This window comes from Bos javanicus, chromosome 27 (assembly GCF_032452875.1).
Source record: "Bos javanicus breed banteng chromosome 27, ARS-OSU_banteng_1.0, whole genome shotgun sequence".
NCBI classification, from domain to species: Eukaryota; Metazoa; Chordata; class Mammalia; order Artiodactyla; family Bovidae; genus Bos; species Bos javanicus.
This window is the reverse complement of record NC_083894.1, coordinates 33,392,569-33,406,821: the sequence shown is the minus strand read 5'-3', so window position 1 is coordinate 33,406,821 and position 14,253 is coordinate 33,392,569. Positions and strand designations below refer to the sequence as shown.

At 46.5% G+C, this 14,253-nt stretch overlaps 3 protein-coding genes across 11 annotated transcripts in view; 2 read left to right on the top strand and 1 right to left on the bottom strand.

Moving 5' to 3' along the window:
- Positions 1-6,483, top strand: part of NSD3 (nuclear receptor binding SET domain protein 3) — a 103,636-nt gene extending 97,153 nt beyond the window's left edge. For all 5 annotated transcript variants that reach the window (XM_061404487.1, XM_061404488.1, XM_061404486.1 and 2 more), the window contains one exon: positions 87-6,483. In XM_061404487.1, coding sequence (XP_061260471.1) covers positions 87-328 — 242 coding nt within the window. In that variant the 3' untranslated portion in view covers positions 329-6,483. The remainder of the gene's footprint in view (positions 1-86) is intronic.
- On the top strand, positions 2,778-11,675 carry PLPP5 (phospholipid phosphatase 5). Of its 5 annotated transcripts, XM_061404495.1 has the most exons (8): positions 2,778-2,868; positions 6,612-6,703; positions 7,094-7,202; positions 7,564-7,654; positions 8,003-8,066; positions 8,532-8,656; positions 9,434-9,604; positions 10,515-11,675. In XM_061404495.1, exons 3-8 carry the CDS (start codon positions 7,143-7,145, stop codon positions 10,676-10,678), a joined length of 675 nt encoding a protein of 224 aa, XP_061260479.1. In that variant the 5' UTR covers positions 2,778-2,868; positions 6,612-6,703; positions 7,094-7,142; the 3' UTR covers positions 10,679-11,675. The 5 variants fall into 5 exon arrangements, with proteins under 5 accessions (XP_061260479.1, XP_061260478.1, XP_061260480.1 ...); XM_061404494.1 differs by lacking the exons at positions 2,778-2,868; positions 6,612-6,703 and adding an exon at positions 6,729-6,954 and having other exon boundaries at positions 10,643-11,675; XM_061404496.1 differs by lacking the exons at positions 2,778-2,868; positions 6,612-6,703 and adding an exon at positions 6,734-6,954 and having other exon boundaries at positions 7,094-7,271.
- A 290-nt stretch (positions 11,676-11,965) lies between these two features.
- DDHD2 (DDHD domain containing 2) overlaps positions 11,966-14,253 on the bottom strand; it is a 28,759-nt gene continuing 26,471 nt past the window's right edge. Inside the window, exon 18 of the mRNA XM_061404490.1 lies at positions 11,966-13,876. The gene's annotated coding sequence lies outside the window, so the exon portion shown is untranslated. The remainder of the gene's footprint in view (positions 13,877-14,253) is intronic.

The window sequence follows — 14,253 nt, the reverse complement described above, 5'->3', positions numbered from 1 at the left end:
CTGGAGAGGCAGGTGGGAGGTGGGGTGTTTGGCGGGCAATGGACCCGGGCACTCACTGGGCTCTGTCCTTCTTCCCGCCTCTCCAGGAAAGTGGGAGTGCCCCTGGCACCAGTGCGACGAGTGCAGCGCTGCGGCCGTCGCCTTCTGCGAGTTCTGCCCCCGGTCCTTCTGTAAAGATCACGAGAAGGGGGCGCTGGTGCCCTCCGCCCTGGAAGGCCGGCTCTGCTGCTCAGAGCACGACCCTGCGTCCCCTGTGTCCCCCGAGTACTGGAGCAAGATCAAGTGTAAACTGGAATCACAGGATCACGGAGAAGAAGTCAAGGAGTAAATGGGCAGGGAAAATGTCCTTCTTTTTATTTAAAGGAAAAAAAAGGAAAAGAAAAAAGTAGAGGACGCGTCAGTGCAAGAAGAGACCGCTGCGACGTGGGCAGCCTTGGCCAGCGGTGCTACCTTGCAAAAGCAGGAGCGGGGAGATGGTCCGCAGGCCGAAGCCGGTGGTGGGCTCTGGTGTTTTCAGTTCTGTCGGTTTGGGAATTCCTGTGTGGAGGGTTAGATTCACTTGGTCTTTTCTTGCCTTTTACTGTGCTTCAGAGCCTTTGCAGCTGGGAAAAAAGAGCTGTCTTCACTTTTTAAAATAAGAACAGACAGAAAAGAAAGTTTTTGTTAATGAGATAAATTTAAAGTCTAGGATGTGTTCCATGGGTGTACAAAACAAAAGTAGTCATCATTCCTTTATTTATTTTCATTTTTTAAGATTCTGAGACGCGTAGTTCAGATAGTCTGATCAGTGTATGTGTGTACATGTGTGTTTTAAGTAGGAATTGCAGAAAGCCCTCTAGAAAAGGGTCTGGCGGTGTCACAGGCCCCTCTCCCGGGCAGAAGGGCGGCTGGCTTCGCTTTCCCTTCCAGGTGTCTCTCATGGTCTTAGAGACGGCTCTGGGAGGACTGAACCTGGCCTCTTGAAAACAAAAGCCCTCAGTGGATATTACCTCTGTGGTCTTAAACTCGGCGGGCTTTCTGATATGACTTTACCTAGAAAGGTATGTAATGTGGTTGCTGGTTTTTCCTTCTGGAGGAAACTAGAAGCGGATGGCCTCACCGAGTCTGAAATGTTCTCCGATGATAATGGGTATTTTGGTGAAGTGCATTTATGTGGGATGTGAATGCAGTGTTTGAATGGACATTCCTATTATCCTGGGGCACTGGTAAAGGCAGCTAAAGGCAGATGAAGGGCACGGACCAAAAGTTGGATCAGAGGAGCTCCCTTGTCTGTCCAGCGTGCTGTGGACCCTGGTCTGGCTTGGAGAGAATGTGGGCGTTTTATTTTCCGTCTCCTGGTCAGACATCAGTTTCCTCAGGGAAACTACACAAATGAATTTGAATTTGTGTGATTTGAGTAGCTCTTTCTGTTTAACTCCACATTTGAGGGTGAAAGGGGTCAGGGCATTCCCCAAGTTACCTGTCAGTTATCCAGTCCTTAGACTCGCCCCACTGGGGAAGGGAAGCACTTGTGCAGGGTAGGTAAGGGCCCCGCAAACACACTTCACTGCAGGAAGCACTTAGGGAGAGCTCCCGAGAAAGCAGTATTGGCAAGAATAGACGCTCGTGAAGCGGACTGTCTGCCCCCACAACTCCCTTGCTTGTAATGCGTAGGAATATGTCTACTCCAGGATCCCCTGTATGGATCCATTAGTCCTGTCAGACCTTGTTGTAACACTGTACTAAGTAGAAGTCTAGGGTTAGCTTGAATGAACGTTAACTTTCTCTGTGAATTTTGACTGCTTACAATTGCCTGTACCTGGCAGCATTTATTTTCCCTCCCGAAGTACCCAGTGACCTTACAAAAAGGCTGGGAAGATGGATGCTCCACGACATTCCTTCAGTTGTGCTGTGTGTCCCCTTTTTTCTTATCAATTTAGAGCTCTTCTCTGGAAAAAAGAAAAAAAAAATCTGTTTTGTGCCTCTTTTTTTTTTTGTATGTATATGTGCAATTATACTGGATTTTTTTTTTGTTTAAAAAAAAACAAAAACAAAACAACAAAAAAACAAACACTACAATTCCTTTACTTAAGCTCCTAAACTGCCATTTGCGTGATTCCAGCAAATAATTTTGAGGTAACTTACTGAGCCTCCAGTAATTGTATTGATTAGATACGGTCTCAAAAGAAAGAGCAAGATAGAAGATGCTACACGTGTTACCAAATGCGACTGCCGCCAGTCACATGAATCACAGCTCACCAAAACACTACACTTTGCTCTTGAGCAACTATAGAGTTTGATGTCCTTTTAAAAAAATAACTTAAGAAAATCTATGTTTTATCATACTAAAACTTTATTTTATATATGTATATGATAAACGTTTGCTTTTCTAAACTTACTAACATGAAGGAGTTCCTTTAATATTTGAACTGTAACTCGCGTTGAATCAGTATCCAACATGAAATCTTCTTGCTTTGTTTTGGACTTAGTGCTATTTAATATCTGACTTTTATATGGTAAGCCAGGGTATATCCTGTATACTACAAATACCTTAGGTTTAAGTATTTTTATGCAACTTCTGCATTGTGTCACATTTGGTTTGTGTATCTGTAACAGAGCTCTGCTGAGAGTGTTCTGATTTGGGGTGGGGGACAGCGGGGTGGGTAGGTGGGGCGGGTGGGGGTGACTAACAGGATTGTTCTGCCATTTCAGAAATCAGGTTGGAAAGCAAAATCGCTGACCGCAGCTCTGGAGTCCCTGTCCGGGAATGTCCTCTAACAGTCTCAGAAGTGTTTTCAGTCCTGCCAGTGCCAAGGAGCTCTACTCACACCTTGTGGTGTCAGAAGTTTACGTATTTTAAAGGTGCAGGCTGTGGAAGCAGGCCAAAGAGTAAGTCGTGCTTTCTGTTTGCGAAGTATCCATCCATACAGTGTGCATAGTATCCGAGCAGCATGCTTGCCTGTGGCTCGCCATGAAATACTGCGACAGACACGTTGCTTACTCACAGCCGGAAGTTGTTATTTGATTTGCTAACTGTGAAATCGAGCTGTAGTCAGACTGAAAATGGCTGGTTTTTACTTCTTATCCAAAAATGAAATAACATCAAGCAGCATGGGATAACAACGGTCATATTTTTTTTTTGAACCTTATGTTGGTTCAGAGAAAAAGTGAATGTTAAGGTTTTTGAGAATCAGCAGAACGCTTCAGAAACTGGGTCTGTAACAACTAGAGGTGAGATTCCAGACCTTCCAGGCCCTGGTGGGAGTGGGGCGCTGCCTGTCGCTTGTCAGGGGGTGGGGGGGTGGGCTGCATTCCTGGAAGGCGGAAGCAGCTGGAGGAAGTGAATCATTTCTTGACTGTCTAATCAGGGCTACAGTTAGGAGTGAGGTGGGTTTTATTTTCATTTCTCTTTTTAACACGTTCCCACCCTATCCTAATTCTCAAAAAAGCTCTTGCCTAAGCTATAAAATAGGCTGACTTTTAGAATCATTAAAACTTGGAGATTTCTGTGTGTTCAAGTCAGGAACACATCTAAAGACTAAAAAAATAAAATAGGGAAGGGGAAAGGCTGCTCCCTGCTGCCATTTCCACAAAGTATTTGGAAGCAGGTCTGGGAAGAATGCTGTGACACCCACAACCTCGAGATAATCACATAAAGGACTCTCAGACAGGGTGGCTATCAGATACCTTTCTTTCCTGATCGTGAAGCAGTTTCCTTACTTCACAGTAGCTTGTTGCATGGTGTGTTCCTGACAGGGTCCAGCCCAGACCTGCAGTTTGGAAGCAGACGGGCCAGCCATGTGGAGCGCAGGCTCTGGACTCCCGGGGATTTGTTGCTTGTCTCTCATTTCATTTTAAAACAGAAAGCTCTTCTTTAGCATTCACCTTAAAGTTAAGATGCTTCCGTATACCATGTCCCATTAGGATGAGAAAATTGGTCACCATGGCGTGCTGACAGTTTGGGAAGCTCACACCAGTTGTTCTTCTGCAGGAGGGACAGCACGAAGGGACAGGGGAAGTTGCTTAATTGGCGAGCAGTGCAAATTAGACTTGAATTACTTAAAAAGCTGGTGTGTCTAGATTCTTCGAGTTGGAGCTGCAGCAGACATGAAGTGATCATTTGGAACAACTTCCTTTAGCCTCAGGCCACCTAGACTTGGGCTTCCCTGGTGGCTCAGCTGGTAAAGAATCCACCTGAAATGCAGGAGACCCTTGTCCAATTCCTGGGTCGGGAAGATCCCCTGGAGAAGGGATAGGCTACCCACTCCAGTATTCTTGGGCTTCCCTGGTGGCTCAGCTGGTTAACAATCCGCCTGCAATCCGGGGGACCTGGGTTCAATCCCTGGGTTGGGAAGATCCCCTGGAGAAGGGATAGGCTACCCACTCCAGTATTCTTGGGCTTCCCTGGTGGCTCAGCTGGTTAACAATCCGCCTGCAATGCGGGGACCTGGGTTCAATCCCTGGGTTGGGAAGATCCCCTGGAGAAGGGAATGGCTACCCACTCCAGTATTCTGGCCTGAAGAATTCCATGGACTATACAGTCCATGGAGTCACAAAGAGTTGGACACAACTGAGTGACTTTCGCTTTCTTTCACCTAGACTTGGTCTCTGGTTATTTGTAAACAGAGAGTGGAACTCACTTCCATTTCCAGATAGGCTCGGAAATAGACTTAGACAGCTTTGCCATGTACTGACATATACGAAAGAGCTGGAAATTTGTATATACTGAAATCTACCAACGTTTATCTGGGGAGGGGGACTGGGAGAAATGGGGTCACAGTAGGGTGAGGGAGGGGAATTATAATGTTTACCACAGGTACGAAGTAGTCACTTTAACATTGAGACCTCTGCCTCATTGAATTCAGGTTTTTTAAGTACTTGAAACTCCTCAGATTCTCCTTGTTTTACAATTATTTTTAAATTTATGAAGTAGAAAGCATTGTTTTGTACACTGTTTTGTCTCTTACCCTCTTGAAGTTGGATTAGAGGCGAAGTTCTGCACACGGGAGCGTCCACACTAGGTCTCTCAGATTCAGTGCACGTAGTCGGGGAAGAGACTCCTGCATGAAATACCAGCAGCATTTACATGAGTATTTCTTACGTATGCTCTTTACTTTGTTACTTTGTCAACCCTATCCCCACACACCTCTTCTTTCCTTTTAATAGATGCCTGTGTAGGGAAAAAAAGAACTTTGCACTTATGTTACACTCCTGAAATGCCAGGTGTGACCTGTGTGTTTCAAACTCATTTCCGTTCTTTCTCCAGTCAGTCCATGGCTTAAGTGACAAGTTCAGGTGCGTGTGGCACATTTGTACGAAGGGGTAGGAGGTAGAGAAATACCTGTCCTTCAGGAGTATCTCAAAGTCATTAACGTGTAAGAGAAAGGGAAAAGAGTAGTTGCCAAAGTCCTTTATTCAGTCCTTCGTCTTCTCGTGTGACATCACTGCATCTGCTAATTGGCAAGAAAGCACCCTCGGGTTCCCCTTCCCCAGCCACCAGACCCCTGATGTGTGCATACCGCTGTCGTATCCATCAGATGACGTAGATGAGGGGTGTATATGGTGTAACTCTTGTCAGTTTAGAAGTGGACTGGATAAAATGTCCTTTTCCTTCATTGTCACTAACATTGCTCTTTATCTCATTCGTGCTGTCACATGCCCTCCATGTTAAACAAGAAAATCCTATCGCCACTGATAACTAAGATGCTAAATGATGATTGCAACTGGCTAATAATAAGGTTCTTTTTATATATAAGGGTGTGTGCATAATTGGAATTGACATGAGAAATCCATTTGTATCCACTTGTGATATTGCACAACAACCACAGATACCTACAGATTCTGTTTTCATTTCCTCGTGATCTTTATCTATGATAATGACCTTTGTAGATTGGTTATTTCTGTACTTTGTTTATCTGTAATAAACTTTGTAGATCCTGTGAAATGTTATTTTGCCTAAATCACTTGAGACTTGAGTCTTTAATAACAAAGCATCAATATTCACTAAAAGTCAATCTCTTTTATTAGAGTTTCTGTGACTTGGCTAGAAGCTCCTGATACTAAGGATTAGTGTTCATTTTCCCTGGGGGGGCGTTCCACTAGGGCATTACTGAATAATGACTTGATGTTGCCACATAGACTTCAAGATATATGATATTTGGGGGATTTTGTTGATTGGCCCATGTTTTATTGCATAGTGTGAAATGTTTAAAGCTTGGTTAACCTGTATATAGATAGGTTATTGTTGACTAGTTACAGTGTATTAGGATTGCCTGTAATATTTAAGCTTCTTACTACTGTGTGTGCTGGTAGGAACATATAATTTTTGTACATTCTATTTACTGAGATGTTACCTATTTTATTTTACAAATACTTTGGGATTCAAATTTTTTTTTTTTTGCTTCCGTGAGGATTAATTTGGAAGATTTTTAATGACATTCCACTGATTTCCGATTTTGCTTGAGATTGACTTCAATAAATTGTCCTGTATGTTCCAAAATTAAATATATGGACTTGTTCATTGCCTGTAACTTCTTGCTACAACTCAGTGGCCAACAGGCCACCCTGGGCGGGAGGGGGTCAGAGCGGGGTTGGAAGACCTCGTGCGTCTAACCTGCCGGTGGGCCCCGCAGCCCAAGGTCTAGCCGAGCCGCGGAAAACTTGGACCTGGCAACGCAGCAACACAAAACGCGCACTCTGCGCGCTTCCCGGGAGCGGAGGCTGAGTGAGTACGAAGCGTCGGGGCGGGCGTAGGAAGGCGGGTGGAGAGACACGTGGGGAGCGACCCCTCCCTCCGTCGGACCCGCCCCACCCGTCTTCCCCGTCCCCGCCCCCGACTTGATGCCCCGCCCCTCGACTCCCCGCCCCCAGCGCCGCCACGTCAGCCTTGAGCGCGCACCGGGCGATGGGCAAGGGGAAGGCGGCGGCCCTCGCGGCCGAGCTGGGCGTGCGGCTCGCGCTGTTCGCGGTCTTCCTGTAAGGACTTGAGCTCTGGCCCCCTCCCCGACCCCGGTCCTGGTCCCTCAGCCCCCGACCCTCCTTTCCGAGACCCGGCCGGGTTCCGCGCGCGCTTGCCAGAAGCCGCCGACGCTCCGCTCCTTTGTGTCCCCTTCAGGGTGACGGAGTTGCTGCCGCCCTTCCAGAGGCTCATCCAGCCTGAGGAGATGTGGCTTTACCGGAATCCGTACGTGGAGGCAGAGTATCTCCCCACCAAGCCGATGTTTGTGCGTGGAGGACCAGCCTGCCTTCTGACCGCGCTTTTCAGGGCGTTGGGCGGTCATCCCGACTCCGCGGCGACATTTATGGGGAGTTCGCTGCTAGACGGGGCTTCGCGTCGCCGTGCTTCTCGGCGGGGTTGAGAGCGGATGTCCCTCCGCTTTGGCTCGGGGACACGTGCTGGGGGGCAGTGCTCAGGGCGGCCAGGGGAGCTCGGGGCCGTGGCCCCTGGACGCCACACCTGCAGGGGGCAGTTCAGGTCTGGTGTGTGACTTCTACTGTTACTCCGCTCCTCTTGCTGTCGGAGGTCTTGTTTTCAAGCCGATTCTGTACTCTTTCGTGTGCTCAGCTCCGCTGTGTCCCATGCAGGTCATCGCCTTCCTCGCCCCGCTGGCTCCAGTCCTACTGGCCAGGTGTCTCAAGGCGGCGGACGCAGCCGACAGCCGGCAGGCCTGCCTGGGTAAGAGTGACCCCCACGCTCGGCCATCGGGTCTTCCCCCCCCCCCATGGAGCTGGTGGCCTCAGTGTGTGGAGGCCATGTGCTGCGACTCCCTAAGGTGACTCTGCCTCCCCTCTACCCTACTTTTTACCTGTGACCTCTGGGTCACCTCCCAGGTACACCTGTACGCACAGGACTGTATGCACCTGTGGCACCGCAGTGGCCACCAAGGCCCGCGTTCCTTTTATGCTCCAGTCTGGCTGGAGGCTGACCTCTCTGCTGTCCCAGGAGACAGTGTCCCCTGTGGCTGTGCTGAACGAGACAGGGACCTCCGCAGACCCACTGACAGTGAGTTTCTTTGCTTTGCAGCGGCCAGCCTGGCGCTGGCCCTGAATGGCATCTTCACCAACACGATCAAACTGATAGTGGGGAGGTGAGTGCCCGAGCAGCCGCCTGCCGTCTCAGCCCTCTCCGGTCAGGAGAGCGGGTCACGCAGCCCCAGCCCTATCTTCCGGAGCCTCTTCTCTCTTAACGCTTCCTCCCTTCCCTCTGCCTTGGTGCCCGGCTGACTCTCGGGCTCTTTTCTGCCCAGAACAGCACATTTCCCAGTGCCAGAGTCAGTGTCCTCCAGAGCACCCTGAGGAAGCTGCAGCATGACTGGCTCTTTCCCCTAACAATTATGTGCTGCAGCCGCTTTTTTTTTTTTTTCTGATTTAAATACTAACCTTGGAAAAATAAGGCTTTTCTCTTAGTGGTGACTATCCAGTCCAGTTTCACTATTTTGCCTGGGATGCTATTTGACTGACAGTTAATAGGTTAATCGATGTCTAATACAACCGAAGAACAATTTCTGGAGTTGTAAACGATTCACGTTCAGACCTGGCCGTATTTCTTCCAGGCCACGCCCAGACTTCTTCTACCGCTGCTTCCCGGATGGGCAAGCCCATGGAGACTTGATGTGCACAGGAGACAAGGCCGTGGTGAATGAGGGCCGTAAGAGCTTCCCCAGTGGCCATGCTTCCTGTATGAATACCATGTGAACTCTACATCCCTGTTCTGGTTTTTTTAATCATTGAATTTAACCCAGGGGAACTAACTTGTGAGGATGGGAACATCTCACGCAGTCTTGTTCTTGTATCTAGAAGTCAGAGAGCCCCCGTTCTTTAATAACAAGCTTGAACCTCAAGTATTAAACATTTAAGGACAGAGGACGTAGTTTCCCTTCATGAAATTTGAACATTTTATTATTACTGTATTATCCTGCCTAAATCCTGCAATCTCGTGCTAGTCGTAAAAATACTAACCAGCCTTTATGGAAGAGTTCGGAGAAGGCAGTGGCACCCCACTCCAGTACTCCTGCCTGGAAAACCCCATGGACGGAGGAGCCTGGTGGGCTGCAGTCCATGGGGTCGCACAGAGTTGGACACGACTGAAGCGACTTAGCAGCATGGAAGAGTTACTACATAGTCAGGTGCTTCCAAAAGCATTTTAGATTCATGTCTCATTTGACAGCAATATTAGCCCAATGAGATGGCTTCTGTTATTTTTATGATTCCCATTTATATACGAGGAAATGGAGGCACTGGGAAATGAAGTCCCATCACTAGGAGTCCAAAAACTCTCTTCCGGGTACATGTCACTCACTTTGGGAGATAATCCTTCATTTTCCCTTGTTTTCTCCTCCCTCGTAACTGACAGTCTCGATCAGTGATCTACACCAGAAGCTACAAAAAGGGCTAAGAATATGTTCCTAACCCTGTCTTCTTCTTTTCCTTTAAAAGACGTTTTCCCCTCTTCTAGTTGCATTTGCCGGTCTGGCCTTCGCATCCTTCTACCTGGCGGGGAAGTTACACTGCTTCACACCAAGAGGCCGAGGGAAATCTTGGAGATTCTGTTCCTTTCTGTCACCCCTACTCTTTGCAGCTGTGATTGCACTGTCCCGCACCTGTGACTACAAGCATCACTGGCAGGGTAAGCATCACAGGCCTCCAGGCCGTGGACCCTCCATGGTTCTCCCGTCATTTGTCCCCCGCACGTGGCATGGGACACACCCCTGGGTGTCTGCTGAGTGAACAGACAAGTGTGCAGAGGATGGTCTGGATCTGAACTGAGAGTGTGGTTTATTGCTACATGGAAAATGAGAAAGCACACTGTTATCTTTTAAACAGATTACCAAAGAGGGACATCCTAATTTTCCCATTACTTTGAAGCATCGTAAGTTCAGGAAAAAATCAAGAAATTTTTTACAACCAACCTCAAAGTTCAGTTTACTTACTACCTTAAAAATCAACTTCACTGTCAAGGTTTTTGTTCAGTAATGGAAGTAAAATTTAAGAAAACATAAAATTGTAATTAAACCAAAGAAATTTAAGTTGAATGATATAGTAAATCATCCAAATTACAGAGTATCTGCAGAGAAAGCCCAAAATTCAAAAAAAACAAAACAAAAAAAAAACAAAAAAAGCTGACAGTATCAGCTAGAGGCCCTTAAGAGCTGTTCTGAAGAATAAACTAAATTTTTACAAAGAGAGGCAACTCCTAGAGAGTTTATTCCTTCCTCTAGAACCCTTTGAATGGTGATGAGGAGTTTTTTATAGTATTCAATGAATCTGTTATTCTTCCAAACTAAAAAACTCAATGCAGTGAACTCAGAATATGCCTTGTTATACTTACCTAACTAAAGATGTGTTTTGATTTGGTGTTTAAGGGAACGGCTTGATAATGACCATACTGCAGCTATATGATAAAACTAAGAAAATCCCCCAAAACGATAACCCTGGAATGTAGGGGTTTTGCAGAGTAGCCTTGGAGGGTCAAGCTCCCTCCACCAGCAAGCATGACTTGTGAGTGAGGGAAAGCCATCTCCTCTGTCTTCGTCCAGACGTCCTGGCTGGATCCGCCATTGGCCTGACGTTCGCGTACAGCTGCTACAGGCAGTACTACCCTCCGCTGACAGACGCCGAGTGCCACAGGCCGCTGCCCCTCAGCCCCGCTCTTCCTGCCCCGCAGAAGCAGCCCCGCGACCTGCAGCCTTTCTGTGTTTAGACCCTGGAGCCGCCTCCCTGGAGAACAGGCCCATCGGACCTCCTCTCTCCCCACGCCCAGGACAAGAATGTCTGACCTTCACCTCCTGAGGACAGGTGAGGACAGACGCCCACAGGCTGATGCAGTTTTGCCCCGGCGCACGGCTCACAGGGATTTATCAAGAGGGGTCGAAGTCCTTTTTCACTACTGTTTGCCATGCATAGTTCCCCAACAGCTTACGAGTCTGGTCCACCAGATTGGTATCCCAAGATCCAGTGTTTTCACATGTAACTTCAGTACGGCTCTTAGAAGGATTATGTCACAAAGAAGCATTTACCTTAGCATCACTTTATCCTAGACACTAGCATTGATTACCAAAACTTAATTTCCACTTTCCATAGCTCAGAATCTTAAAATCCAGGGCATGAGCAATTAAATTATTTTACTTCTGTTTACTTTCTCTGGTGGGACAATTCCACCCCTGAAATGGGAGAATGTCCAATTCTGGCTAATTTACCACTGTTATGCTTATCCAAGTCCAGCTAAATAGTGCTGTCCCTTCTGAATTCTGTGAACATAAGTGATTTGATAATTTGCTGAATTACTGAGTAAACACAGTAAACAAGAAAATGGTCAGGAGCGTCGATTCAGTACCGACAGCAGATCCCGGTTCCTGCCGCACCTGTGCTGAGCCGAGCTCAGGAGCCGCTCTACCTCCAGTCACGGCTGCAGACCTGTGCGAACACACCCACCCTGCCACGTGGCTGAGGCAGGAGGGCGCTCAGAGACTTATCTGGAGGACAGATCAGCGTCTCCTGTCCTGTCCCCAGTGGGCCATGAGGAACAGTTATGGGACGTGGTCGGAACTGATGCACGGAACCTGAAACCACCCTTCTCTTTATGCTGACCGTACTTTAATATGACCTTGTTTTGTGTATTTCTTTCTATAACATTTTCAGTGCACCTTTTCCTTATGTAAATGCAATATGCAAATAAAATGGTGAATGTGGGCTTTGCACTTAAAGTTCCATTTGAGAACTGAAACATTTCAAAGTTAAACACTGGATTCCCCTTCTAACATAAGTGATTCAACTGTCTCCAGCAGTGGCTGATGTTAATAATACCAAAGAGCTCTCAATATTTACCTTATAATCACCGTACTTTAAAGTCAAGGGGAAAAGAACCCGAATGTCCGTTCTTTGTCCAGTACTTTTTTTAAACTTGTTTTAGTAACACAAAAGGGAGGAGAAAATGGTTATTGTACTGATTCTCTTTGGTCTTTGATGGATGAGCCAGGTAGAAGTAGGCAACTGGTCAAATTGGTTTTATTTCATTATTTACTAAAGTTTTAAATATAATCACATAAAAAACAAACATTTCAAAAAGTGCAAAATATTAGAAAGCTAATCAGTGCTATTAATCTTTCCATGCAAACAATCTCTCTTGCTGAGAATAAGCAATACCAATTCTGCAGCTGGGAATATGTATAAAATGATACTCTACCAGAGTTTAAAAATAGGCTTGGTCAAGAGATTGCACATGATACAACTGAAGTAGTGCAAAAAATATACAACTGAATAAGGAATTTAAGTCAAGCTTAGTACCCTGTGTAAGTGCATCCATGATACCAACACGGGGATACACAGGATATAAAGCTCTTTTCCAGTCACCTGCCCTTCACCACCAGGAAGGAAACACTTCTTAGTATAAACAGTGGTTTATCTAACAATCCGGGGTGATGCTGTTCATCTTTGGTTACAGGGACTCACTCTTGCTTGTCCTCTGGCTTACTCTTACAATTTACTTACTCTGTTAATAGGAAGAGTAAATTTAAATTTGAAGACAACAACTTGATGAAAGCTTCCCCTTTACATTGAATGCTACCTCATTCTCAGTAACCCTTATTTCGGTCTCAGAGTTTATGTAGTAAATAAAGCATCTCATAGAGCTGAAACGTCTTAGTGGCTTGGTCAGCATTAGTCTGTAAGCAGATGGACACAGAGGCCAGGCTCTCACCAGTACCCCAACCTTATGCTGTCACAGCGATGGCGTGTGTGAATGGTAAACGCCGGGGGTCTACATTCACCCATCTCTCTTGCACCTCTGACACTGACTGCGGCAGCTGTTCCTAGCCCCAGAGCCAGGTTTCTCTTTCGGAATGAGAAACATCTCCCCCTGGGCAGACCCACCCCTCCCCCAGCGCTGCCTGTGCTGGGGCCTGTCCAGTTGTTCCCTGCACTGCAGGGACTCAGAGGCAACAGTGTCTGTTTAAAGAGAACAGTCTTCAACACTCCCTTCACACAAGCAGATGTGGCAGATGGCTTTCACGAGTTGTTCCACCATGAACACACCACTAAAAGGTTTTATTCATCACTTCATAAGCAGTCAAAGCTGTGTAACTGCAGGTTTGTCAGCATTTATAACTTTACCCTAAACTTAAGAACTAACAAATAACTAGGTTGGACTTCATCTAGAGTCTCCCAGTTTGAAGTATGATATGATATAAAAAGGCAAGTCTAGGATATGTAATATCTTTATAAAGATGTACCTGATGGAAACTAAACTGTCCACTTTAGACTCTTAGAGCAGCTCAAACAGCTGTAAAAACAATGAACATCCTCTGTGAGTCCTAGCAATAAATCTTGTCAGTCAACTATAGAAAGTAAACAGTATTTATAATTTTAGTCTTTCTTCATACAGTACGTGTAGAAAACAAAAGTTGGCTGGAGGGAATCTGACTGCCCACCAGTCTCCCTCCTCCACTTAGATCTAGCCTTCCAACGCAGAGAACACCCATGACCATAAGCAGACCCAGAATGGCTTCTGAGTCTCAGGAGCCCACTACCAGATTAGAATATTCTCTAAAGATAAACAATAACCTAGAAAAATTTACACCCAACCCAAAACAAACTCAAGGCAGGCTTTATACCATCTCAAGTAATAAGCAATAGAGTGTGGTATGTAAATACCATCAGAGAATTAAAGATACAGACTACCCGCAGCCATGAAGAAAGAATGGCGAATGTTTCTGTGAAGCCAGTGGTAAAAAGTAACAGGGTCTTCCCTTTGCTTTTCCACTTGCTTCCAGAGAGGAAGATTATCTTCCAGAGACCCCAGTGGTGAGTAAGTGGCAGGCAACATGCAGGGAACGACATAGCTGAGAGGAAAACGCGGGAACAAAGAGGCAGGTTTTCTGGGGAAGGATCCCCCAGTGTCCATCTAGGGGAGAAAGTGGAAGAGAGGTCATCACGCTGAAGGTAACCAGAGAGAATGCCAGAATCTGACACACAAGCTTTCTAACTATTAATACATATATACAAGGCTGAGTAATGTAAATCCCAGGTTGGGCTGTCTATACTTAAAGCTGAAACTGTTGTAACTGCAAGGAGCTCAAACCAGTCCATCCTTAAGACCACCAGCCCTGAATATTCACTGGAAAGGCTGATGCTGAAGCTCCAATACTTCGATGCTGGGAAAGACTGAAAGCAAGAGGAGAAGAAGGCGGCAGGGGATGAGTTGGTTAGATGGCATCACTGACTCAATGGACATAGATTTGACCAAACTCCAGGAGACAGCAGAGGACAGAGGAGGCTGTT